This window comes from Trachypithecus francoisi, unplaced genomic scaffold (assembly GCF_009764315.1).
Source record: "Trachypithecus francoisi isolate TF-2019V2 unplaced genomic scaffold, Tfra_2.0 Lachesis_group3, whole genome shotgun sequence".
Classification (NCBI taxonomy): Eukaryota; Metazoa; Chordata; class Mammalia; order Primates; family Cercopithecidae; genus Trachypithecus; species Trachypithecus francoisi.
Genome location: NW_022681468.1, coordinates 75436576 through 75461914, shown reverse-complemented (window position 1 = coordinate 75461914; position 25339 = coordinate 75436576). Strand labels below are relative to the sequence as shown.

The window sequence follows — 25339 nt, the reverse complement described above, 5'->3', positions numbered from 1 at the left end:
TTGCTCAAGGTGAACTCAAATTCCTGGGCTCAAGCAATCCTCCTGCTTCAGCCTCTCAAGTAGCTGGGACTACAGGTACATACCACTGTGCCTGGCTTTTATGTACATTTTTGAGATATATATAGTTCCTAGAATGTGAATAATTGATTCATGAAAAACAATTCTAATAGCTTTTAACCTCTACCGTTCCATGTCTTTCTTCTAATTTTATCTTTGCTGTTACTGTGAACCCAAGTAACTAACAAATCTTTAAGAGTATTTTTTTTGTCTCCAAATTTGTAGGAGCACCTGAAGTGTATTAACTATCTATCCCCAGGTAGCATGGGTGTATTAGTCACAGTTCTCCAGAGAAACAGAAACAATAGGATATACATTTGTGTGTGTGTGTGTGTGTGTGTGTGTGAAGAGAAGGAGAGGGAAGGATTAATTTATAAGGTACTGACTCACATGATTATGTAGTGTGAACAGCCCCATTGTCTGCAAACTGGAGACCCAGGAAAGTCCTGCAGTGTAGTTTGAATGTCTGGAGCCAAAGAGCTGATGGTATAGGTGCCAGTTCCGATACGAAGGCCTGAAAACCAGGAACACCAAGGACGGAAGATTGATGTCCTACCTCAAGCAGTCAGACAGAGAGCAAACTTAACCTTTTTCTGCCTTCTGGTTTTATTCAGGCCCTCAGTGGACTACCTAATGTCTACCCACACTGAGGATGGCCATCTGCTTTACTTAGTTCACCAGTTCAAATGCTGATCTTTTCCAGAAACACTCTCACAGACACATCCAGACGTAAATTTAACCAGTTCTCTGGGCATCCTGTGGCCTGGTAAAGATAACACATAAAATTAACCATCACACTGGGTTAGTCTTGATCTTGAAATTTTTGGGAATGTTTTATATTACTTTTAATTCAATTATTTTTAAACCTTTTTTATTTTGAAATAATTCTAAAGTTACAGGAAAGTTGCAAGAAAAGTACAAATAACTACATATGCCCTTACCTAGATTAACCACTTTTTATTATTTTCCACATTCACTTTATCATTCTGCAGTGTTGTACATTTGCATGTACTTTCCCTTTTCTGAACCGTTGGAGAGTAGGTTGCATATATCTGGTCCCCCTACCCCCTTAATACTTCAGTATTTCCTAAGAACAGCAATAGTCTACTAAATAACCTAAGTATGGATACCAATTTCAGGAAACTTAGCATAAATACAATACTTTCAACAATATATTGTTTTGGTCAATTGCCTCAATGATATCCTTTGGAGCAGTTTTATTCCCCAGTACAGGATACAGACCAGGATCCTTCATGCATTTGTAGTAAATAAAATACAGTTCATTTTTTTTTAGGTTTGGGGGTACATGTGAAGGTTTGTTACATAGGTAAACAACATGTCACAGGGATTTGTTGCACATACTATTTCATCACCCAGGTTTTAATCCCAATAGCCAATAGTTATCTTTTCTGCTCCTTGCCCTCCTCCCACCCTCCTGCATCAGGTAGACGCCAGTGTCTCTTGTTTCCTTCTTTGTGTTCTTGAGTTCTTAACATGTAGCTCCCACTTACAAGTGATAACATGCGGTATTTGGTTTTTTGTTCCTGTGTTACTGTTCTAAGGATGATAGCCTCGGGCTCCATCCATGTTCCTGCAAAAGACATGATCTTATTCTTTTTTATGGCTGTGCAACATTTTATGGTGTATTTGTACCACATTTTCTTTATCCGTTCTGTCATTGATGAGCATTTAGGCTGATTCCACGTCTTTGCTATTGTGAATAGTGGTGCAGTAAACATTCGTGTGCATGTATCTTTATGGTAGAATGATTTATAGTCCCCTGGCTATATACCCAGTAATGAGATTGTTTTGTAAAATGGTAGTTCTGCTTTTAGCTCTTTGAGGAATTGCCATACTGCTTTCCACAGTGGTTGAACTAATTTACACTCCCACCAACAGCGTATAAGTGTTTCCTTTTCTCCACAACCTTACCCGCATCTGTTATTTTTTTGACTTTGTGATAGTAGCCATTCTGACTGGTGTGAGATGGTATCTCATTGTGGTTTTGATTTGCATTTCTCTAATGATTAGTGATGTTGAGCTTTTTTTCATATGCTTGTTGGCCACGTGTATGTCTTCTTTTGAGAAGTATCTGCTTATATCCTTTGGCCACTTTTTAATGGGGTTGTTTTTCTCTTGTAAATTAAAGTTCCTTATAAATGCTTTTGATGAAATTCAACACCCCTTCGTGTTAAAAACTCTCAATAAACTAAGTATTGAAGGAACATGCCTCAAAATAATGAGAGCCATCTGTGACAGACCCATAGCCAACATTATACTGATGGGCAAAAGCTAGAAGCATTCCTCTTGAAAACCGACACAAGACAAGGATACTCTCTCTCACCACTTCAACATATGTTGGGAGTCCTAGCCAGAGCAATCAGGCAAGAGAAAGAAATAAAGGGCATCCAAACAGGAAGACAGGAAGTCAAACTATCTCCGCAGAACATGATTCTGTATCTAGAAAACCCCTTAGTCTTGGCCCAAAAGCTTTTCCAGCTGATAAACAACTTCAGCAAAGTTGGAGGATGCAAAATCAGCATATAAAAATCACTAGCACTCCTATACACCAAAAACAGCCAAACCTAGAGCCAAATCAGAGGTGGCGGGCGCCTGTAGTCCCAGCTACTCGGGAGGCTGAGGCAGGAGAATGGCGTGAACCCGGGAGGCGGAGCTTGCAGTGAGCTGAGATCTGGCCACTGCACTCCAGCCTGGGCGACAGAGCGAGACTCCGTCTCAAAAAAAAAAAAGAAAGGCAATCCCATTCACAGTGGCTGCAGAAAGAATGAAATACCTAGGAATACAGCTAGCAAGGGAGGTGAAAGATCTCTACAGTGAAAATTACAAAGCACTGCTCAAAGAAATTAGAGAAAACACAAACAAATGGAAAAACATCCCATGCTCATGGATAGGAAGAATCAATACCATTAAAATGGCTATACTGCCCAGAACAATGTACAGATTCACTGTTATTCCTATCAAACTACCAATAACATCCTTCACAAAACTAGAAAAAGCTATTTTAAAATTCATGTGGAACCAAAAAAGAGCACAAATAGCCAAGGCAATCCTAAGCAAAAAAAACAAAGCTGGAGGCATCACATTACCCATCTTCAAACCATACTACAAGGCTACAGTAACCAAAACAGCGTAGTACTGGTACAGAAACAGGCACATAGACCAGTGGAACACAATAGAGAGCCCAGAAATGAGGCCGCACATCTACGACCATCTGATCTTTGACAAAACTGACAATAAACAAGCAATAGGGAAAAGACTCCCTGTTTATTAAATGGTGCTGGGATAACTGGCTAGCCATATGCAGAAGATTGAAGCTGGACCCCTTCCTAACACGATGCACAAAAACCAACTCAAGATGGATTAAAGACTTAAATGTAAAACCCAAAACTATAAAACCCTGGAAGACAACCTAGGCATTATCATCCTGGACATAGGAATGGGCAAAGATTTCATGACAAGGACTCCAAAACCAATCGTAACAAACGCAAAAGTTGACAAGTGGGATCTAGTTAAACTTAAGAGTTTCTGCACAGCAAAAGAAACTACCAACAGAGTAAACAGACAACTTACAGAATAGGAGAAAATATTTGCAAACTATGCGTCTGACAAGCATCATGTTTTATTATGCAGTGCAGAATCAGAAAAATTAATTCTTTGCTATGTATAGGACATCCAAAGACAACATTTCTGAGTTGTAAAGAGAAAGAATTTAGAGTACATTGAATAATGCAATGCACAGACTAAGTTGAACCTTTCTGATTAGTGATTTAAATCAAGTCATTTCTATAGCAAGAATGTTCATTTCTTAAAAATGCTAGATTAAAAAAATCAATCTATTTCTCTTTCAAGTGGCTGATTCCAGCATGTTTTCTGTATATTCAATGTCACCTTTTTCAGTAAGATTAGGCACTTAGAAAATGTTGGATGGGGCCAGGCACAGTGGCTCACGCCTGTAATCCCAGCACTTTGGGAGGCTGAGGCAGGCAGATGATGAGGTCAAGAGACTGAGACCATCCTGGCCAACATGGTGAAACCCTGTCTCTACTAAAAATATAAAAATTAGCTGGGTGTGGTGGGGCACGCCTGTAGTCCCAGCTACTTGGGAGGCTAAGGCAGAACAATCACTTGAACCCAGGAGGCAGAGGTTGCAGTAAGCCGAGATTGTGTCACTGCACTCCAGCCTGGCGGCAGAGTGAGACTCTATCTCAAAAAAAAAAAAGGAAAGAAAATGTTGGGTGGTTAGGATCTGTTTATTTATTCAAATGTTAGCCATTTGAATAAATTCCGGCTGGAATGAGAAGGAATTTGACTTACTTTTTTGTATTAGTTATCTGTTGTCATGTAACAAATAACTCCAGATAACTCCAGAACTTGCTGGTTTTAAATAATAAATGTTTAATTACTGATAGTTTCTGTTGATCAGGGATTTGGGAGTTGCTTTGCTGTGTGGTTCTGGTTTAGGGTCTTGTATGAAGTTGCTCTCAGGCTGTTAGCCAAATTGCAGTCGTATGAAGGCTTGATTGGGGTTGGAGGATTCACTTCTAACATGGTCTGTTCACATGACAGAAGGTAGACTGCCTCCATTCCTTACCAACTGGATGTCTCCATGGTGTATGCCATTTTTATGACATGGCAGCTGTCTTCCTCCATAGCATGTGATCCATGATAGTGAGGAGGAAGTCACAATGCCTTTTATGACATTGTCATTTCTGCCACAGTCTTTTTGGTTGAAGCAAGTTAGCAAGCACTAAGCACATCTACAATCAAGGAGAGGGGCAGGCCCTACCTTTTGAAGGAAGAAGTATGAAAGTGTATCACTGACTGATCAAGTAGAAGTAAGCAGTGGAGGACACTCAGAATACTTTTTGACAGAAGGTATTAATTAAATTGTTGATTTTCCAGGGAAGGGGATGGTTTTATTTTGTTTCTAAAGCCCAATCTGTTATTAAGACTTGGACTGTTATTAAAATATACACCTAGATATCATTTTTTAAAATTTTACTTGGGAAGTCTTAAAATTCATTTTCTTGAAGGAAAACATCTAAAACAAATTATAAAATTCAACTCTAAAATACGTGAATAGTATTTTTTGCTAAGGTTTTGTTTTAGAGACTTGTTTGAAATAAAGTGATCTTCATTCATAGTTAGAAACAAAAGTTATATTCCACATACTAGGGATTAGGAAGAAGGCTAATGTGAACTGATCAAAAGTATGAATTATGGATTGCCTTTAGAATATTCAACTTTTAGGTAACTTGATATTGTTATAATTTCAAGCTTAGAGAAAAGTTGTAAGAATAGCATAAGGAACTCCTATATATCCTTTATGTAGATTCAGTAATTGTTCATTTTGTGCCATTTGTGTTATTCTTTGTCTCATCCTAGCCCAGTCAGCCTAACACCACCAGGGATAAACCAGTAGTCTGATAAAATTAAATTTATTGACCCACTCCAGTGAGAGAGAGTGCAAAGGAGAGGAACCACAGGGCTTCTTACCAAATGGAGTTACAGTAGATTTCGTACAGGATTTTGGAGAAGGATAGCATTTAGGTAAAATTTAAATGCCCTACATTTTGTGGTGTCTAGGTTGAATGACAGTGTAGATGTAAATCTGTGTTGTCGAATGACTAAAACATCCTTTATAAATTAAACTTTTTGTGTTTACTCTAAGTGAAGTACTATTATGTGTTTATGGAATTTTCTGCAATAAATTCATGTATATGGATTGATTTATGATACGTTGAATTCATCACCAAAGGTTGAATTGTAGAGAAGTCCTTTAAGAGGGGGCATTTTATCTTCCTATTATATTTTATCAATTTTAAGATGGACTCACCCCTTCTACACACACACTTCTTTCCATATAGATATTCAGTCTTTCTAGTACCATTTGTTTAAAAGATTTTATTTTCCCTCGTTGAATTGCTTTGGTGTCTTTGTTGAAAATGACTGGAAAAATATGGATCTGTTTCTGAGTTTTATTGAGAACTGGTCTTAGATGTATCAGCATGTTTAAAATGATGTTCTATAGCTTGTGATCCTCAATCAATTTGTTCACTTAAGGCAGTTCTGTAGTTATTGTTTGAGAATGTATAAACATCAAAAGCCCCATCATATACCTGTAGAGAATTACTAGTGCCTCTAAAAGAAAGAAGAGAAAGAAAAAAAAAATCCAAGAGTGTTCCTTTAACCCTACATTAATAGTTGTGGAGTGGAGCTAGGAAAAATTGTAGTCTAGACCTACTTAACTCCAAAGCCCCCTTAAAACTGGGCTCTTAGTTGTTTTATACATTCTTTTAAGAATACCAATCTTGATGGCATAGAATATGATTTTGTAAGGAATAAAAAAATATTAAAGGCTTAAGAGTCAAAGCCATTTAAGAAATTTGGACTATGACTTTTTAGGAAAGCACAGAAATGCGTATGAGCGAATCTATGTTTAAATCCGAAACACTTTTTACAGTCAGTATGAAATATAAATTCTAATTGTAAGGAAGCATTGTATCAGTTTAATTTGGTTAATCAGTCTTCATAAAATAATCTGTGCCCTACATTTTGTGGTGTCTTAGATTTGATGAAATCTGATAACAGTTTTTATTTGTGGTTTTCACTCTTTGATATATAATATTCTGTATCATTTTTTGTGCTCTTTCATTATTTTCATGTGAAATGCCATGGTGTAACCTGCAGTCACTCAGCTATGGATTAGTGTATTCCCACTAACTAACTCCTTGACCTTGGACAGGTGTTTAACCTTTCTGAGAACTGGTTTTTGCAACTATAAATGAGGTTATATTTACCTAGTGGCATTAAGATGTTTATTCTTTTCCACTTAAATACCAAGAGATTGCACATACATTATACTTAAATTTCATTAACATTTCTAGTGCGCTAGAAATGTTCATATACCCTTGGTAAAGTGAAACGTTAATGTTATTAAGATGTCGTTCTTCCTTTCTTTGATCTTTTGGAAAAAAGTTATATTTCAGTAATGATTGTAAGTGTTTTTATTTGTGTAACTAGTGGGGAGTGAAGAGATAGGGACAGACCAATGTCTTTCAGTATGTAAATGGTTGAGCACCACTGTACTAGAAGAGGTAATGAGACAGTCAGGTGCCTGCAGTCCTGTATAGAATCCTGGCAAATGCAACAGCCACAAATATGGTATAGACTAATCAAGGATTGTTTTTGTTTTTTGTTGTTGTTTTTGAGACAGAGTTTCACTCTTGTTGCCAAAGCTAGAGTGTAATGATGAGATCTTGGCTCACTACAACCTTCACCTCCCGAGTTCAAGCAATTCTCCTGCCTCAGCCTTCCGAGTAGCTGGGATTACAGGCGCGTGCCACCATGCCCTGCTAACTTTTTGTATTTTTAGTAGAAACGGGGTTTCACCGTGTTAGCCAGGCTGGTCTCGAACTCCTGACCTCAGGTGATCCACCCGCCTCGGCCTCCCAAAGTGCTGGGACTACAGGTGTGAGCCATTGCACCCAGCCAAAGGATTGTTTTATAGGCTGCATAAATATGAATGGCATTGCTGTTGATGATGGTTTTTTTCTTTTTTCCTAAATGATGAACAATTCTGGCTAAAGCTTTGAATGAAAATTAAATAGAAATTTCCTTGATTGACGTAAGAGTTGTAGTTCTGGAAATATAATTTGTTAATATGTAAAATGGGCTTAGGTTCTAGGTTAAGATAATTACAAATAGTTTTTTTTTAACCTACCTGAATGTCCAGATGGAAATTTGAAAGTCTACACTATTGTTTGTTGTGTGGGATTGTTTGGTGCATTGCAAGATGTCCTATAATCCTGGCGTCTTTCCACTAAATACCAGTGGTCATCTTAATTGTTTTGACAACTAAAAAACATTCCCTTTAATTTTAAAAATGTTCCCCAACTCTTAACACCCCCGTTGAGAACTACTGGTCTTAGATGTATTAAAGGTAAGAAAAATTAAAGTACTAGAGTTTTATATGACTTATTTGTCATTATGCATTGACTACATTTAATAAAAGTTGTTAATTTGAGACTTTTACAATTAAGATGACTGTATTAATGTTATTTTTCCTAGTAAAATGAATGAAAATAAACCTGGTGACTCACAGAACCTTGGTAAGTAACTGTATTTAAAATAATTTTATTACAATGAGTTTTAAATATGTTACTCAAACATTAGGACTGAAGAGGAATGAATTCCCTGGCACATGCTTAGTTCGTTTGTCCACGTACTAAAGTATAATACTGCATATATTTATTTCAACAAAAACCTATGAGAAGACAATTTATTTGCCAAGTTTTATTTCTAATGTATATATACAAGATATGATTCGTATCTCAGTAAAACAATTATTTAAAGGAAAAAATGCAGATGAGAACAATTTAAACAGTGTGTAAAAGTTTAACATGAAAAGGAAAACTGGCCAGGTGCAGTGGCTCACGCCTGCAATTCCAGCACTTTAGGAGGCTGAAGCAGGCAAATCATTTGAGGTCAGGAGTTCAAGACCAGCCTGGCCAACATGACAAAACCTCATCTCCACTAAAAATACAAAAATTAGCCAGGAGGTACATGCCTGTAATCCCACCTACTCGCTAGGCCGAGGCAGGAGAATCACTTGAACCCGGGAGGCAGAAGTTGCAGTGAGCAGAGATCGCAACACTTCACTTCAGCCCTAAGTGACAGAGAGCGACCCTGTCTCAAAAAAAAAAAAAAAAAGGAAAAGGAAAACTTACCTCTACGTGCTCACAACAGTCTTCCCAAATAGATGCGGTCCATTTTGACCTTTGCTTTTAGTTGTTGTTTTCTTCATTTAGTATAAACAGTATCTGTTTATATGATGAGGAATTTAAATGATTACACACTTCTGCCACGCTCCCTCACCTACTGTATTTTAGATCTTTTTAAATTCCCTCTAAAATTAAAATAATATTCTTACAGCTCTATATCTTGACCATTACTTTTAGAGTATCTTTTGACACCACATTTTGTTGGAAAAGGAAATGTGTGCTCCTAAACCTCTTCTACTTTCTTTCCCTGCTTCTACCTCCAGACTTCTGTCAGCTATGCGAATAGTTCTGAAACTTTTAGTACTTCATGGACTACCTCTATGCATTTGCCAAATGCAAATACACACCTACTATTGATAGTTTTTCCTGAGATTGACTGTTTCTTTTCATGAATGTATTTAAGGTAGAAACTGCTTCATTATTGTAATAGAAACGAGTATCATTTACTACACTAGATGGCAATCTTAATGATAAATATAATGAAATCAGGACAATTTTACCAAATTTTAAACATTAAAAGCAGGAAGGTACAAATGAATATAAAAATAATTTACTTATAAAAATGCATGCCTGAAACCTAGTCTGTTCTGCGTTCAGGGCCCTCCGTACTGGGTAGAGGGAGACAGAGGTGGAAAGGAACAAATGGAAAACCACAGATCCACAGCATACAGCAGATGCACCTCCGTCCAGGGTTCATGGCAAGAATTTTCCCTCTTCTATAGTTTCAGCCAGTTCACAAGGACTCCTCTTTTGTAGATTCAGCTAATTCTACATAGTCCTCTTTCTCTTGAGCTTTATGCACACTTGCAGGTAAAAGTGTAGGTATTGGGGATGGAGTTAAGGTGGAGCTTACTGGTGTAGGATGTCCAATATGAACAAATGGCAATTTGCTGGCGTTAATGTGAACAGCTCCCTTGTATGGAAGGGAAGGAAGAGGAGCTGAAATATTTTAAGGGTTAGGAGAGAGACTTTGAGTTATGACTTATCCCTTTAAACTGGAGTGAGGGAGGGCAGAATAGTTAGGCTCTTTCCCTATATTAAATATGAGCTCATCCTATTTCTTTCAGTTCTAGAATCTATTTGGTGAGCCGCCTGTTCACAAATATAGTAACTTTTAACATGTGACATCTATTCTTGATTGCATGTATTATTCAAGGTAAATAATACTAGTTTCCATAACTGGTAAACCCTGACATCTTACTGGTTTAAAGCAATAGAAGTTTATTACTTGGTCAGATTGCAGTCCAGTATGCATGGGTTAAGGAAGATGGAGCAGTTAGGGAGTTTATGCGGCATGCAATCATTTAGAGATGCAAACATCCTTCGTCTTGTAGGGATCTACTTCTTAGGGATCCTGTCTTTTCTCTTCAGCTAGTGATTTTCAACTTGTTTCATTAGCATCTTAATAAAATTTTCTGTATAAATAAACATGTATCAGAAAAGATTAGTTATTTTAATTCTAACATTGAGTTCTGTCTATATGTCATATCCTGTTAATTATTTTAACATACACTGTCTTATTTAGTCCTCACTAAGGCGTAGTTTTTGAGGTAGCTACTATATCCTCATTTTTATGATGAGGAAATGGAGTCATAAAGCACTAGTGAAATAAGCTAGTCACAGAAAGACAATACTGCATAATCTCACTTATGTGTGGAATATAAAAAAGTCAAACTCATAGAAACAGTATAGTGTGGTTACCAGTGGTTGGGAGGATTGGGAGATGTTGGTGAAGGGATACAAAATTTTATAATAGACTGGTAGAATAAGTTCAAGACATCTATTATACAACATGGTGACTATAGTTGGTAACAATGTATTGTATACTTGAAAATTAGTAAGAGTAAATTTTAAGTATTCTCACCACAAATAAGTGGTAAATATGTGAAGTAATGCATATGATAATTAGCTCCATTTAGCTGTTCCACAGTATGTACATATATCAAAACATCATGCTAAACATTGTAAGTATATACAGTTTTCTAAAAAAGCATTAGTTGAGTCTTAACTCAGATCTCTGACTCTACAAGTTGTATTTGTGTGTGTGTTGGGAGGGGTGGATAAAATAGACATAAAATTCACACTTTAACTATTTTGAGGTGTTCAATTTGGTGGCATTTAGTACATTTACAATGTTGTGAAACCATCACCAGTATCTAATTCTAAAACATTTTAATCACCCTTAAAGGAAACCCTGTACCTATTAAGTAGTCACCCCTCATTTTCCCTGTCATCAGCTCTGGTAACCATTAGTCTGCTTTTTGTATGTCCCTTTGGATTTACTTATGTTGGATAAAGTAATCCATAAGTAAATTGAGTAATACTGTGACCCTTTGTGCTTGACTTCTTTCATTTAGCATAATATTTCTAGGTTTATTCATGCTATAGCATGTATTACTACTTTCATCCTTTTTATTGCTGAATAATATTCCATCATGGGCATACCATATTTTGTTTTTCCATTTATCCATCCTTTGATGGACATTTGGCTTATTTCTACTTAGCTATTGTGAATAGTGCTGCTATGAACATTAGTTTACAAGTATTTGTGTGAACATCTGTCTTCAGTTCTTTGATATATATATCCAGGAATAGAATTACTGTGTCATATGGTAACTCTTTGTTTAAATTTTGAAGAACTGCTGGACTATTTCCCAAGGCTCTACACCATTTTATATTTCTACTAGCAGTGTGTGATGGTTTTGATTTTTCCGGTCCTTTGTCAATACTTGTTATTGTCAGACATTTTGATTATAGCTATCCTCGTGAGTGTGAAGTGGTATCTCGTTGTGGTTATTATTTACATTTCTCTGTTGACTACTGACCAGTGATATTAAGGATCTTTTAATGTGTTTAATGGCTCTTTGTATATCTTCTTTGGAGAAATGTCTATTCAAAGCCTTTGCCTATTTTTAAATTGGATTGTTGGTGATTTTGTTGTTGAGTTATAAGAGGTTTATTTTTTTAATGCATTCTGGATACTAGATCCTTAGATATGTAGTTTTTCAAATATTTTCTTGCATTGTGTAGAGTGTCTTTCACTCTCTTGATAGTGTCTTTTTTTTTTTTTTTTTCATGGGGGACAGAGTCTTGCTCTGTCGCCCAGGCTGGAGTGCAGTGGCACAATCTTGGCTCACCACTGCAACCTCTACCTCCCAGGTTCAAGCAGTTCTCCTGCCTCAGTCTCCTGAGTAGCTGGGATTACAGGCACATACCACCATGCCCAGCTAATTTTGTATTTTTTTTTTAGTAGAGACAGGGTTTCGCCATGTTAGTCAGGCTGGTCTCAAACTCCTGATCTTGTGATCTGCCCGCCTGGGCCTCGCACAGTGCTAGGATTACAGGCATGAGCCACTGCACCCGGACGGTAGTGTCCTTTCAGTCACAAAAATTTTAAATTTTCATGAAGTCCAATTATCATTTTTTTCTTTTGTTACCGGTGCTTTTAGTGTCATGTGAACTCTGAGAAACTATTGCCAAATCCAAAGTCACACAGATTTACCCTTATTCTTTCTGCTAAGAACTTTATTTTAGGTCCTTGACTGTTTTTGAATTAATTTGTATATATGGTGCAAGGTAGGGGTTCATCTATGTTCTTTTACATGTAACTGGTTGTCCCAGCACTATTTGTTGAAGTGACTATTCTTTCACCTTTGAATGGTCTTGCACTCTTGTTGAAAATCATTTGACCATAGATGTATATATTTATTTCTGGACTCTTTTTCATTGATCTATGTTTATCCTTATGTCACTACCACACTGTTTTGCTTACTGTAGTTTTGTTGTAAGTTTTTAATCTTCTCCCCTGTTTTTTTGGTTAGTCTAAAGGTTTATCAATTTTGTTGATCTTTAAAAAGAACCAACTTTTTCTTTACTCCCTCTATTGTTTTTCCATTCTCTATTTTGATTATATCTACTCTAATCTTTATTTTTTTGTTTCTTCTGCTAGCTTTGGATTTAGTTTCTTCTTTTTTCTAGTTCTTTAATTGTAGGTCAGTTATTGATTTGGGATTTTCTTTTTTAATGTAGGCTTGCATGAGCCTAAAGATCAGCCAGAGGTGACAGCTTAGGATTTCTTGGGTCATTTCTGAGCATGTGTACATCTCTGGGCATGCATGTGGACTTCTAGATTCTCCAGTATTATGCAGAAGGTTTTCCAAACTTTTATTCCCTCATGTACCCTCTTTTCCCAGTTTCTTCTTTCCTACGCCTTTCAGTCTGTCTGCTGCTTTCCCTGTCTGTTTTCCCTTATCTTAGGCTGCTACAGCTAGTATATTTGTTTCAAATGTTTTTTGACAAACAGCAGAGGCTCCAGCCCTGAGAATGTTCTGAAGCAGGTGAAAGAAAGGCAAGCATCTGAGCTCATCCCTCAGGGAGCCATCATACAAGTCAAAACAATCACTTTTTTTTTAGAACAAGGTCCATTTTACCCCCTTGGACCAGTAATCTGTACCAGGAACATGGGCCACCCCAAAACCACTGCCCAGGTGGGCAGTGGGGAATGGTAGGTGGGTAAGTTAAAATGTTCTCATCAAAATTAGTAGTTTGTTTCTTTATTAAGCATTCTCCTAATTTTTGTAAGTTTTTATTTAGATTGTAGAGCTTCTAAAAAGTTAATTCTAATAGTTTTTGTCAGTTTAATCAGAGTTTTGTAGTTCCCCAGTCTGTCATTTTCAGTGAGGTTACTTCATAAATTGCCATTTTAACCGTACACTGGAATTCATCATTAAAGATTGGTGAAGAGCATAAAGTTGCATTAATATTTCAGAAGTAGGTGTTGGAAATTTTAAGTTACTGATGTCAATATTATATGATTTGCTCTCTCAGAAAGACTTTAACACAGAAATTGAGAGAAGCACCAGTTCCACAGGTTTTTTTGAAAAATTTAAATATAGTTTTATATCTATTTACTTTTTCACTGTTAGCTTGTGTTTTTTGTCGAAAAACTGATGACTGTCCTAATAAATATGGAGAAAAGAAAACTAAGGAGAAATGGAATCTCACTGTACATTACTACTGTTTGGTGAGTATAATTTATAATTAAATTTTAGAAATTTGGTATTCTAAAGAAGATAGTAAGATTCTGACACTGATTTCTGAGAATTGGATAAGTCATTTAACTTCTCCAGATCTCATTTTGTCTATCTCTAAAAATAGACTTTTTTTATATTGAATTCTAAGATTCTGAAGTTACTTGGTACATATAAAGACCTATCATTATTACTTGTTTGTTTGGTTTTTTTTTTCTTTCTTTCTGTTTAAGGCCTAAGTGAAAAAAGGAGAAAAGGATTAGGTCTATAAAGGGAGTATTTCTTTTACCACTTTCTTAGTTCATTTATTGCTAGTGATATATCTGAGAAAAGACTTGTTTGAGGGTTCAGGGAGTAGAATAAAAGTATTTTATTTCATACAGAACCTGAAAAGAAACCTTTTGGCTAAAGGTAATAAATATTTTTGGAAAAGGAAACCAGTTACTTTATGCATCACTCAGAAGAAAGCAAATGAGTGATTTCATACTCAGAATTAGTCTCTCCTTTGTTTCCCCTCCCCTCCACCAATTTTTCACCTCACTGAATTCGTGCCTTAAGATATTAGTGGCACGTTACTGCCTTAGCATGCCACATTACTACCTTGCATTAGTACATACAGTGTTTCTTGATACTGTATTGTTATCTGCTGCTTAACAAATTACTCTGAAATTTTAGCAGATAAAACGTTTGTCATCTCACACAGTATCTAAGGGTCAGGAATTTGGCTGAGCTGGATAGTTCGGGCTCAGAGTCTCATGAGGTTATCTTTGAGATGTCAGTCAGATTACAGCTGAAGACTTTATACTAGGTTGCAGGATCCATTCACCTCTGGTGGCTCTTTCATGTGGCTTTTGGCCTCAGTATCTCCTGACTATTGTCAGGAAACCTCAGCTCCTTATCTCCTGGGCCTCTTAGTAAATCAGGCTACTCATGGCATGGCATCTGGCTTCCCCCAAAGCAAGTGACGAGAGAGAGGGAGACAGTGAGAGAGAAATCAAGATGGAACCATATGACCTAGTCATCGCAACCACTCACTAATGTCTCTTTTGCTTTATTCTGTTGGAAACAAATCATTAAGTCTAGTAGCCCACACTCAAGGGGAATTAAGCCCCACATCTTGAAGGAAGAAGTAACAACAAATTATGGACATATTTTCAAATCTACCACCATCCATGTTAAAATTATTTCAGTGCTTCTTTGAGAAACCACCTAAAGTATTCCTTGGTCCTCTAAGACTACAGTCTTGTGCTTCAGTACCTCATAGGTTAAATAGAGTAGTACACTGGCCTGGGAACTTATTTAAAAGAGAACATGAAGTTGTCATTCCAAATATGTTTATAAGTTAGAGTCTATTACGTTTTGCAGTAAAAAGAAAATCTTTTCATTTTTGTATGTTTATTTTACTTTTTTTTAGTCAGGAAAGGAAGATTATATTATTTTACTTTTTATGCAGTAGAATTAGGAGAGCTGTTTTATCTGTCTGCAGGTTATGTTTTCATAACAAATTCTTAGTGTGTGTCACTTGTTATCACTTGTTTTTCTTTACGATATACTGGTTAAAATTCTAATCACAAATTTGCTCTACAAAGTGTTTTTGAATTATGTAATACATTTAGGTTGATCATATCAAAATTTCCCTTATGTTCTGTTTTATTCAATGAGTGTAATACTTTAAAAAAAAGTACTGACCCCAGACTCAACTTTTAATATTCTGTTTCATTATGAACAGAAAAGTATAGTGATGTTACAAATGGTAATAGAATGCTAGAGCGGAAAGAGACTTAGATACAATCTAATCCAATGTTCTTATTTTCATGTTTAAGGTTTGAGACATTAAATTACTTGCCTAGGGTTCCAGAAGTTTCAGCAGAGCCTGGCTTGCAAGCCAGGATTTCTTATTCACATTCTACACGTTTTCTGACTCAGGCTTTCTTAGCATATATAAACAATGAAGCTTAAGTCAAATTTTAAAAAAGTAAAACATTCATTACTGTCGCATTGCGGGATAAGGAAAAACTTTTAAAAAATCAAACGTTTTATGTTGTCTAGGGTTCGATAGGTTTTCTTTTAAATAATGCCTTAATGATTCAGAATTCAACTAGATTTACAGTTAGCCTGAAATGTCACTGAATTAATCTGAATTGTCACGATCTGTATTCACCACTCCTCTTTGTTAAGCTTAATTGTAGGCGTTCTTTCTTTCTTTGTTTCTTCCTCTAACCCACCTAACCACTCTCTGCCTTCCTTCCTATCTTCTTTTCTTTTTCTTTTTCTGTTACTTCCTGGAATACTTTTAGAAACATTAGGATATACAAGCTGATAATATACAATGCCTTCTGAATCAAACAATGTAAGTAAGCTCTTACTTTCACCGTGAAAAATAACTCCTATAGAGAACTACTTGAAATTTGAGCCATTTTATGTCTATTTTTTTATTAGACTTAATAGTATGGATATATATTTTTAATGCCCAACTAGTTTCTTAGAGAGTATTTTCTAACTGAGAATATATTCATAGTTGATGTCAAGTGGAATTTGGCAGAGAGGTAAAGAAGAAGAAGGAGTTTATGGTTTTCTAATAGAAGATATCAGGAAGGAAGTGAATAGAGCTTCTAAACTGGTAAGTAAATTATTTTATTATTAACTAAATGCCATAAATATTGCCAATACTTGGGAAGTATTTTCTGTTGGTTTCTGTACTAGAAATTTATGACTTTGATTATATGTTTCAATGCGTATTTTTGTCATTTAAATATGGTAAGTTTTAGGAGGACAGTTTATATTTTTGTCCATGAAAGAAAGCTTAATTGACCCTGGATAATACATGTGACAATACCGACTTCACTTCCTTATCTTATTCCAACATGTCCATCAGAATTGACCATCAGAATTATGATCTGATGCTCAGTCTTCTCTGACCATCAGAATTATGATCATAATTCCACTCTGCCATTCTGCAAACCTTCAATCCTGAGTCAACCCAACCATTTACTTTTTTATTCTTATACCTCAGTTGCTGAGATTGGAATGTTGGGTTGAGTTAGAAATTACACAGCTTTGCAGACTGGCAATTCATGATCTCCATGTCTCCTGACCCTTTTCTGACATTGTGTGGTTATATTCAGTGCCCCTTTCTATTCTCTAGGATAGGCATTCTAAACTTTAACTCCTTGCTTATTCAGCTATCATTTGTGCATCTTCTGTGTAGTAGCCACTATGCTGTATGCAGGGAAATGTCTCCATATGGTCTGAGTAAAAATAATGAGAAAGAATGAGATTTGAAGTATAGGGAGTTCTGTTTAGAGAATGCGATACTGGAATTAATGATTTTCATGGGGGAGCATTTTGGGTGATGAGGGGATTCATCATTACACTGGAGGGGAAATGAAGGACACTGACACATTATAGTTGAAGAAGTCAAAGAAAGATTGTCCCATAAATGCTGAAGTTGTTTAGACTTTGTTTCGACAGATGCCAAAGTCTTGAGGTGGAGGAGTGACTAGGAAGTTAGCAGATAACAGAAAGGTAAATGTCATTAGGCTCAAAGGTCCAAATTTTTCAAAGTGAGATAATCAAGTAGTGGCCTATAATATTGAACAGAGAACTAAAATAATGTTCTCTTTGTCCCCTTTCCTGCCCCTGTCCATGTCCCTCCCTGTGTCAAGTCTGGAAATTAAGGAGGATGGAAAAATAAACAGCTTTATTCAAGAAGGTCTACAAGGGAAGCACATAGAAACATTTATTATTTTAGTTGAGGCAAAGAAGTGGAAGCAGTTATTTTTGAAGATATCAAGAAGGTAGGAGAGTTAATGGTAAAAAGAGAGGTTCTAGGGCACAAGGAAAAACCTTGGGAGAAAGGTTAGCATGAATCTAAGGACTATGTGAAGTATTAAATGTGAGATATTAGTATCATAATTCCTAAACTTCCTGGTGATAGTGAGCTTGTGGTAAAAGGTGGTCTCTAAAGGTCCCCTTATGGTTTGAAACTACAGATTGAATATCCCTTATCCAAAATGCTTAGAACCAGAATTTTAGATTGAAATTTTAGATTTGAAATTTTTTTCAGATTTAGGAATATTTGCTTAACAGTTGAGCACCTCTAATCTGAAAATCTGAAACCCAAAATGCTCCAATGAGGATTTCCTTTGAGCATCATGTTGGCACTCAAAAAGTTTCCAATTTTGAAGCATTTTGGATTTTTGAATTAGGGATATTCAACCTGTCCTTATTTTCTTAAAACACCTGAATCCTCTCTATGTATATTGTGAACCCTTGAAAAGAAGAGTCCCATTTGTGAACTCAAACTAGAATTCCTTGTTGTCAGTTCATTGGGAGAGTTTCAGGTTGGCCAGGTATTCTCCAGTGACCTAGGTGGTGCTCAAAGGGGTCAGCAGTAACTCTGTAATCCCTGAATCAGTGAGCATTTTAATTGCAATCTTAAGGGTTCCAAGGTGTTTTAGGTACTGTTCTGTATTTTGCTAATGATTGATTCATTTAATCATTTTTCCATTTATATACCACTGTTATATTGCAGTTAGTGGCACTGGTAGTATATTCATTTCCTAGGGCTGCCATAGCAAATTGGCTGCTTAAAACAAGTTTATTCTCTCACCATTCCGGAGGCCAGAATTCTAAATCAAAGTGTCAAAAGGGTTGGTTTCTTCTAGAGGCACTGAGGGAGAATTAATTCCATGCTTCTCCTGTAGCTTCACATGGCTACTGGCAACCTTTGGAGTACCTTGGCTTGTGGCAGCATAACTCCAGTCTATTTCTGTCTTCACAGACCTTTCTCTGTATATGTCTGTGTCTTAAATCTCCCTCTCCTTTCTCTTGTAAAGACATCAGTTATTTGATTTAAGGACTACCCTAAATCCAGGATGATCTCATCTCAAGATCCTTAACTTAATTACATCTGCAAAGACCCTGTTTCCAAATAAATTCACATTCACAGTTACTGGGAGTCAGGACCTGAGCATAACTTTTTGGAGACCACTCTAAATCCACTATAGGTGTCTTAACACTTTTTCATTTGGTCAGAATAGAGTGATCTTAGGCATTTTTTTACAAATTGGTTTATAGTATTTTCCTATTCTTGATGAGTATTGCCTAACTTATGTGCTTTCTCTTGAGATTTCAATGAGATGTTTATGTATATAGCTTTTATGTTTGTAAACCCTTCAATTTAAAATATTTTAGTAGGAAGGAAAAGGGGCTTCTCTGTCTTATCCACATTTTAGGCAAGAGATGTTTTCTTTATCGAAATTGTTATAGGAGTGAATCTTTGTTGTCTTTAGATTGTTTCTGGGTAAAACAGTTTTTTCAGGAAATTTATTTAACATACCATTATCACAGCTGTTACATGAAGAAATAATTTTCAGATTCCCCACAAGGAGTATTTATTTATGTCTTGATCATATTATATTTTTTATGTTGTAACCCCTGTTTTCACATATTCTTCTAGAAATGCTGTGTTTGCAAGAAAAATGGTGCTTCAATTGGATGTGTTGCACCTCGATGTAAACGAAGTTATCATTTCCCATGTGGACTTCAGAGAGAATGTATTTTCCAGTTTACTGGCAATTTTGCGTGAGTTATTTAACTACTAAATTTGAAAGTTCAATGTTAAAGAATAGTGGAAAATACATATCCCAATGATACAATACTAGTATAAATTTTCTGTTTAGAGCATCAGAGTTTAGATATAACATTATATATTACCCTCCTACCCACCCTTATGGGGTCATTTCTGTGTGCCAAGTCTTGAGAATTACCATGTCTAGGATGGACCTAATGATTAGTATTCTTCTTCAAATTTCAGCTTTTGGACATAACATGAAATTGTTAATTTATCCATAATTCAGTGAAAATCTCCACCTTTACATAATTCTAGATTTCTTTGTCCCTCTTTAGAATTATTGTCGACTTACTCTTCACAGGGCTGTATGCATTTCTCACTGAGTAAATCAAAGGCATGTAAATTTGATTGAGACCACAAAATAAATATTATGCCCTAGGATACCCCTGAAAATATTTGCTTCCTGAGTACAACTTTAAACATCAAGATTTTGTGAATTTTGACATTTGGTATCATAAATGTTCTATTTCTTTTAGTATTTGGATTTTTGACCTATTTAATGGATTGTTACCATGTAAGAAAACTACAGTTTAGAAAACACAAATGGAGCTAAAGTGAATTGGTAATAAGTTATTAGTTGCATTTTATGTGTTATATGACTAAACTATTTTTTAGGCATAAGTTCCTGCCTTCTTTAATTTTATACGATTTTGAGCACAACAGTATGTACCCAGTAGTTGAGTACAATAATGTGTATACTGCATAGCTGGCAATATTACATAGGATTCTCAACATAATAATTAGTTTCTGAAATTCTGTATAAGTAAGTCTCACTACAGAAAATTTCAGATTTCGAAGGTTCAGCTCTCTCCTTGGTCATAGATTGTGAGACTTAATTTTTAAGTCTTCAGTCTGTTGTGGGTGAATTATGAGACAGATACAAATGAATTTTATTTAATATATGTGAATTACAGTGTTTTCCAAGTTTTGCTTTCAGTTCATGAGATTTTTTTTTTTTTTTTAATAATTTGCATTTTTAGGTCATTTTGTTGGAACCATCGACCTGTTCAAATAATTACATCTAATAATTATAGAGAGTCCTTACCTTGCACCATTTGCTTGGAATTTATTGAGCCTATTCCAAGTTATAACATATTACGAAGTCCTTGTTGTAAGAACGCTTGGTTTCATAGAGACTGTTTACAGGTAAGATACATGTTTTGTAAGCTTTCTCTGATTGATATAAAATTATGGCTTGCTGATTTAAATTTTAAATTAGAAAGAATTGATGTGTGTATTAGCTCTTATCACTTGTTAGTTTTAAAACAGCTTTAAAGCACTTAATTTGAAGCACATTATATACAAAATTCACCCTATTTAAGTATACAATTAAGATTCAAAAAATACTTTAGATGAAACTTTTTAGTGTATATTTATACTTACAGAATTTTGTTGTTTTTACCTAAGGATTCTGTTTGATTTCACAATGAATAAACTAGATTTTAATTCCTAAGTTTCATTTACATATTTAAGCTGGAAAACTAGGATATTTGAAATGATAAGAAGCTTGATAGCAAGTTAAGATATCTAAACATTAGTAGGCTTTTCTTCGCTTTGGTAAACACTTTACCATAACTTCCTTTTTTTTTTTTTTTTTTTTTTTGAGACGGAGTCTTGCTCTGTCGCCCGGGCGGGAGTGCAGTGGCCGGATCTCAGCTCACTGCAAGCTCTGCCTCCCGGGTTTACACCATTCTCCTGCCTCAGCCTCCCAAGTAGCTAGGACTACAGGCGCCCACCACCTTGTCTGGCTAGATTTTTGTATTTTTTTAGTAGAGACGGGGTTTCACTGTGTTAGCCAGGATGGTCTCAATCTCCTGACCTCGTGATCCACCTGTCTCGGCCTCCCAAAGTGCTGGGATTACAGGCTTGAGCCACCGCGCTCGGCCTTACCATAACTTCTTAACAGGGAGTTAATTACTGTCAATTAATTAAAAATATTGGTTCTTTGAGAGTCATCTTATGTATCAAACCTTATTACTACTTTTCAAGTAAATAGAATATGATAAAATACACATTAGACAATTTAATATTTTTTGATTCTGAAAATACTTGAAAACTTGAAAAAGATTCCAGTTATTAGTAACATCAAATATGTAATATGTACATGTGAAAGTGCCAGCTGATAAGCTTAAGTTTACTACTGTTTCTTAAATTTTATTATTGTTTAGTAAAATGAAAGATTATTATTACTAATTGTCCACAGACATATTTTTAAAAGTTAAAAGATGTAGACCGGGCGTGGTGGCTCACACCTGTAATCCCAGCACTTTGGAAGCACGAGGTGGGTGGATCACGACAAAGTCAGGAGATCAAGACCATCCTGGCTAACACGGTGAAACCCCGTCTGTACTAAAAATACAAAAAAAAAAAAAAAAAATTAGCTGGGCATAGTGACAGGCTCCAGCTACTAGGGAGGCTGAGGCAGGGGAATGGCATGAACCTGGGAGGTGGAGCTTGCAGTGAGCCAAGTTCGCGCCATTGCACTCCAGCCTGGGCCACAGAGTGAGACTCTGTCTCAGGAAAAAAAAAAAGATGTAAATTATCTTATTTCAATAAAATCTTAAAAATACTAACAGTACTAAAAGTAGTAAAGTTTGATGCCTTTTTTTTTTTTTTTTTTTGGTATGGACCTTGAACTTTTATACTTAGGATTATTCAGTTAAAAGTGCAGGATGAAGGCCTGGCACAGTGGCTCAAGCCTGTAATCCCAGCATTCTGAGAGGCCGAGGAGGGCGGATCACTTAAGGTCAGGAGTTCGAGACCAGCATGGCCAACATGGTGAAACCCTGTCTCTACTAAAAATACAAAAAAAGTTAGCTGGGCGTGGTGGTGCACACCAGTGATCCCATTTACTCGGGAGGCTGAGGCAGGAGAATCGCTTGAACCCAGGAGTTAGAGGTTGCAGTGTGCCGAGATAGCACCACTGCACTCCAGTCCGGGCGACAGAGCAAGATTCTATCTTAAAAAAAAAAAAAAAAAGCTGGATGAAGCCTGTTTTGTTGGGGAAATATTAGAAATTCATTTAATACTTGCAAAGAGGTGTTTATAAAAGGATCCTAGAGAGTGCAGTTAATAAACAACATTGTGAAGTGTTATCCTTACCTATTCATATTATATGAGAATCTTTAAAAAGTAATTTGTTTTAATTAAGGGTTTGTATTTAGATGAATATAATTGCTGCCAAATGTGTCGTCTTGTTAATTTTGTAGCAGTATGTTATTTTTCGTAAGATTTTTCTCATTTATATGTTAATAATTAAGCAAAGAAAGGTTCTCAAACTTGACCTAGTATCGTTAAGGCCTTTTGTGAACATTCTGAAAATACCGAGTTTTAATTTTGTCGTTAAAAAAGTAGAAATAATATTACTAACAAAAAAGACTAGGTCTACTTTATGCAAATATAACCGAAGATCACAGCCACATGGACACCGGTCTACAATAAATATCACTAAGCAATTATTACTATACTTGATTAGAGCATACTAAGGATGGGGCTAATTCTTGAGTCACTCTCTCTAAAGGAGTTCCAATAACTTTTGTACTCTGGTATTTTCTTAACTGAAATAGCACATGGAGTCTTATCCAATCTAGATAGCTGTATGTGGTTAAACAAATGTTATTATTTCTGACCACTGCAAATGCTATACATTGGGATTTTGGGAGAAGAGACTAGAGATTGATATCAAAGAAATTGGTAAAAACTTTCCACTCTGTGTCTAGAGAATTATCACTATTTTTGTTCAGCTTGGATTTTTCTATTGTTGCTCTAGTCTTGTTGGTATCTTCTATGTGTCTCATCCTGTTTTTTCCCCTCTCTACCAGATACTTCCTTTTATTGTATACCATATTTAGTTAAAGATCTTGGCATCTGTCTGCAATTGCTCAAATATCCTTTAGATTCAGAGATTTCAATAACCTGTTGTTTCCCTTCCATATATTGGGGGGGGGAGGGGGGGTCACTTGCTAATTGTCTGAACCTGGAATCCTCTTTATTAGCTTCTCTCTTCACCATCCATAAATCATTTTCCAAGTGTAATCAAGTCTACTTAGTATATTCTGTGTATCCTTTTTATTGTAATTCTACTCTCACTGCTTTAATTTCAGACACTTTTTTTGGTAGACCACTAGTTGGTCTTTCTCTGGGGCCTTATTGCCTATTTAATTTATTCTTCACACTGCTGGCTTTAACTTACCTACCTAGCCTCTACGTAGTTCAGTTTGGCAAGAATGTAATCCTTAAATATATTATTAATTGTACTTTCCTAACTGCACATTCTCTCTCTTGCTGGGGAAACTTCATATGTATTATTCCCCATCCTTGGAATGTCTTTTGTCCTATTTTCCTGGCAAACCTCTATTTCTTCTTCTAAACTTAGCTTGTGCTTTACTAACCTTCTGACGTATTTATCAGTATAGACTTAGGTACTCCTTCCTGTTTCCTTCATGTGTATACTTAAAATACACACATACTTTTACACAATATTGTAGTTTTATACCTGTATACCTACTCACTAGAATTCCTTGAAGTTGAATCTGTCATGTTTTATTTTTGGTACATAATATCAAAAAGTTTCCAATTTTGAAGCATTTTGGATTTTTGGATTAGGGATATTCAACCTGTCCTTATTTTCTTAAAACACCTGAATCCTCTCTATGTATATTGTGAACCCTTGAAAAGAAGAGTCCCATTTGTGAACTCAAACTAGAATTCCTTGTTGTCAGTTCATTGGGAGAGTTTCAGGTTGGCCAGGTATTCTCCAGTGACCTAGGTGGTGCTCAAAGGGGTCAGCAGTAACTCTGTAATCCCTGAATCAGTGAGCATTTTAATTGCAATCTTAGGGTTCCAAGGTGTTTTAGGTACTGTTCTGTATTTTGCTAATGATTGATTCATTTAATCATTTTTCCATTTATATACCACTGTTATATTGCAGTTAGTGGCACTGGTAGTATATTCATTTCCTAGGGCTGCCATAGCAAATTGGCTGCTTAAAACAAGTTTATTCTCTCACCATTCCGGAGGCCAGAATTCTAAATCAAAGTGTCAAAAGGGTTGGTTCCTTCTGGAGGCATGGTGTTTGGCATCTTTAAAGCAGGAGTTAACTGTATGTTAATTAAATGCATGCTACTAGTTTTTACTGGGGACTGGCTACTCTTTCCAGTAGGCTTACAGTTTCCTATTTCCTTCTGAGTACCCTCTGTCTGGTGCTTTGGTATCTATATTTGCTATAGCAATGAGGATAGGTTTTATACTTCTCTCGTTTTGGGAAGAAAGCTCTCTTAGCGTTTGAGTTAAAAATAGAACCAGTGATGATTTTTATGTAACATTTAAACGCCATTTCTAGGTGAAGTAACTCAGGAGTTTCATTTTTTTCTCACATTTTAGAGGACAACACAATATTTAGTAACATTACACAATAAGATTGAAAAAATATATGGGTGATGTAAAGCTAAGTATTAATTAGCTTTTTTTAAACCATTGGGGGAAAAAGAATTCTAGGTTTTAGCAGTGGGATAACTTAGGGATAACTTTGTCCTTTGTAAGGACAAAGTTTGAGAACCCACTGGCATAGAAAATGTCTTCATAATATATTGTTAAAAATAGCACATGTTCTGTTACATAATACATCACCTGATAACAGACTTAAATCATTAACAGTAGACTTTCTATTTTCCACTGTAGGTTCAAGCAATAAATGCGGGAGTGTTTTTCTTTAGGTGTACAATATGCAGTAATAGTGACATCTTTCAGAAAGAGATGTTGAGAATGGGAATTCATATTCCTGAAAAGTGAGTAACATTTAGCCTTATGATAAA

General features: G+C 35.9%; 1 protein-coding gene across 2 annotated transcripts in view; it reads left to right on the top strand.

Annotated features, from left to right (window-relative positions):
- The window catches only part of G2E3 (G2/M-phase specific E3 ubiquitin protein ligase), a 61583-nt gene that overhangs the window by 13068 nt on the left and 23176 nt on the right, over positions 1-25339 (top strand). Inside the window, exons 1-7 of one of the 2 annotated variants that reach the window (XM_033188358.1) lie at positions 4722-4953; positions 8149-8189; positions 13787-13884; positions 16410-16511; positions 19353-19477; positions 20507-20672; positions 25206-25312. In XM_033188358.1, coding sequence (XP_033044249.1) covers positions 8153-8189; positions 13787-13884; positions 16410-16511; positions 19353-19477; positions 20507-20672; positions 25206-25312 — 635 coding nt within the window. In that variant the 5' untranslated portion in view covers positions 4722-4953; positions 8149-8152. Of the gene's footprint in view, positions 1-4721; positions 4954-8148; positions 8190-13786; positions 13885-16409; positions 16512-19352; positions 19478-20506; positions 20673-25205; positions 25313-25339 lie in introns of those variants that run through there. The other variant, XM_033188357.1, reaches the window with a different exon arrangement.